Source organism: Pteropus vampyrus, unplaced genomic scaffold (assembly GCF_000151845.1).
Source record: "Pteropus vampyrus isolate Shadow unplaced genomic scaffold, Pvam_2.0 Scaffold494, whole genome shotgun sequence".
In the NCBI taxonomy this organism is placed as follows: domain Eukaryota; kingdom Metazoa; phylum Chordata; class Mammalia; order Chiroptera; family Pteropodidae; genus Pteropus; species Pteropus vampyrus.
The window spans coordinates 277,917-280,915 of NW_011889275.1; the positions used below are offsets into that span (position 1 = coordinate 277,917).

The 2,999-nt window shown below is 62.3% G+C and overlaps 1 protein-coding gene across 1 annotated transcript in view; it reads right to left on the minus strand.

Annotated features, from left to right (window-relative positions):
- Nucleotides 1-1,938: 1,938 nt before the first annotated feature.
- CLEC11A (C-type lectin domain containing 11A) overlaps nt 1,939-2,999 on the minus strand; it is a 9,010-nt gene continuing 7,949 nt past the window's right edge. Inside the window, exon 5 of the mRNA XM_023524813.1 lies at nt 1,939-2,625. Within this exon, the coding sequence (XP_023380581.1) occupies nt 2,180-2,625 (446 nt within the window). The 3' untranslated portion in view covers nt 1,939-2,179. The remainder of the gene's footprint in view (nt 2,626-2,999) is intronic.

The following is a 2,999-nucleotide window of genomic DNA, read 5'->3' on the forward strand; positions in this document are numbered from 1 at the left end:
TTGCTGGAAAATGTGCACGAGCCCCACGTGGGGGAGGGGGCGGGGCTTGTGGGAGGACCTGCGTGGCACACCCGATGGCTGCTGGGAAATGTGGTTCTGAGACGGCGGTAGCTGGCCTGCCGCTCAGCCGCCTGGGATTTGTAGTCCCGCCAAGTCCATGAGGGCACCCCCCCCACCTCGCCCCCGCCCCCGATGGTTTGTCCTCTGGCTGGGTCATTGCAGGCCTTCCTCCATCACTTCCCTGGGATCCATTAACGCATCGATCCCAACCAGCTACCGAGGCGTTCCTGGTCCTCGGACTCCAAGCTCTCAAACACCAGGTGCTCCGCGGGGAGCCAGGGAGTGGACATTGGAAACGCTGACCCTTGGGAGGCCTAGGAGGGCTTCTTGGAGGAGGGAGCAAGGTTCCCATACACAGACCTGAGTCAGAAATCATTCCAGAATGCATGCGAGCGAGCTGATTTGATACATAAACAATCCTTGCAAATGCCCTTTGCTCGCCACCTCGGATCTCTCTGTGTGTGTCTTTGTTCCTGGGCTGGTATGACAGGTACTGACCGGACAAGCATCTAGAGTGTTGGAGGGTGTGATGGGGAAAGCCCCCCCAACGCTGTGGGCGCCCAGGGGAGGCCAGGGAGGAAGAGCAGCAGACTCATCTCACGGTCTCCAACCTGGCCCCACACAGGCATCTTCTTTCATTCAAAAAGCTCCCGTGCGCTAAGAGATGCTGGGGAAATGGCGGTAGTCATACCCGGCCCTGCCTCTCCGCGCTCCTCCAGTCTGGCTGATCAATGATGGGTCAGGAGAGGTCTCGCGCAAGTTTTCGCGGTAAGTAAGTGGCCTAGGTAGGTCTAGAACTTTGGCCATCTGGCTCTATAATCCAGGCAGACATAACCACTGAACTGCCCCGGCCACTTTGCAGAACGTCAGGTCCGTGAGGGCGAACCCCACGTGGTCAGTAGCAAATATTCGTCAATGTGTGTCTAATCTGCCATCTGGTTGCCTATTATGACATCTTGCTGCCCCACCTCCACGCTAGAAAACAAGCTTAGAGCAGGGAGAGTTTTGAGGAAGGTCTTCAGTCCCCTGACTGAAGCCTTTCTGACCAGAGGCCGCCTCCTCTCTCCAGTTTCTCATTCTGTACCTCTTATGGGGGTTGTGGGGCTGAAAAGTGACTCCTGGAGGGAGGCGATGTGTGGTGCTCCCCCCTTTTGGAGATGACAGGGGTGGCTATTTCCTCCCACTGAGAGATCCAACGGTGACACTTTAGGCTGGTGGCACAATGGCTGAGGGAAGGGAAGGGGCAGAGATGCAAGGACAGACAGGGTCGCACTCTGGCTCCTGAGCTCCGTGATACTGTCCTGGTCAGGACCAGGCCAGTATTGGGGGAGAGGGAGACTAAGTGTCCTCACTGCCCCAGGAAATAAAAGTGTGGCAAATGGCGGGGAAGGAAAGGTATAGCCTGGCTCACGTTCTGCCATCTCCTGGGCTCATCCGAACATCCCAAGAGCCATGAAAGGTAGGGATGACTGTGCCCATCTATTCAGATGAGGAAACCGAGTCTCAGAGCCGCGAAGAGACTGGCTGGTGACCTCACAGGCAAGGAGTGGAGAACATTAGGAAGGCTTTAGCTCCTTCCTAGATCTCTCTGACCAGGATTAAGGCCTGGGACAATGAAAGACAGGTCCTGGGTCCCAAAGGTGAGTAGGGCAAGATGGAGGTGAAGGCGTCAACGGTGCACACATGTACTCCAGACATCTCTGTGCAGGAGTGGATGGCTGTGAGTGCATGTTCACATATCTTCCCCATCACTTTGATTCCTGGGGCTCAAATAATACCCGTAAAAGCAGGACAGTCCCGGCATCCAAAGGCCCGGGTCTTGCCTTTCCGGGTCTGCCACGCGGCAAGATAAAGATCAAAAGTGCCTCCACTGCCCGCTCAAGTCAGATTCCACAAGGCTTTATTGTCGCCGGACCGACCTAGCCTGGTGTTTGCCGCTCCCAGGAACAACAAGGCAAGGGAGGGGTCCGGCCCCGCAGAAGCCACCACCGCCCGGGATCTATCTCCCAGGCAGAGAGGGAGGAAGGAAAGAGCGTTTTCGCCGAGCTCGCGGAGCGCGCAGCCCCGGCCAAGGGCGGGTGGCGGTGGCATGGAGTGGGAAGACAGGGGACCGGCCCCGCTAGAAGGGGAACTCGCAGACGTAGTAGAGGCGCCGCTCGCAGTCGTGGTCCCACCAGGAGCCATCGTCCGAAGCCTGCGCCACGCAGTTCTCGAGCGCGCCGCCGTTGGGCTGGTTGGGGCTGAGCGGGTGCGGCGCGGCGCTGGGCTCGGTGCCGGGCTCGGGGTGGGGCGCGCGGTGCCAGGCGAAGAAGGATACGCGCTGGCCGTTCTCGAAGAGGTAGAGGCCCTCGGCGCGCCGGTCGTGCACGCCCAGCCACACGGGCCAGTTGTAGGGAGCCAGCGCCGCGCGTAGGTAGCGGGTGAGCGCCTCCATCTGCTGGCGGTCGGCCGGCTGAGCCAGGCTCCCGCCCCGCGCCGCGCACCGCGCCTGCGCCGCCGCCTGAGCCTCGAAGTCGCGCGAGAGCAGGAAGCACTTGTGGCCGAGGCGCAGCCCTTTCAGGCAGCCTGCGGGGCGGGGGAGGAAGGGTCAGGGCCTCGGGGGCGGGGCCAGGGCCTCAGGGGGCGGGGCCAAGGCCTCGGGGGCGGGGGAGAAGCGCTCGGAGGCGCGGTGGGGCGGGGCCAGGGCCTCCGCGGTCCCGCGGCGAGAGGGCGGAGTCAGGACCCCGGGGAGCCAGGAGGCGGAGTCAGGCCCGCCCCGGGCGGTTTCGGACAGTGAGACCGGACTGCAGGGCGCCTGGCGCGTCCAGAATGGGGCGGCTCTACAGCCGGGTGGGGAGCGCGCCTGCGCCCGGCATCCTCCAACGCTCCCCAAGTCTCCCCCCTCGCCCCTGACACCCGGGGTCCCTAGACCTCTCCGGGCCCCTTCCTCCCACAGCCCC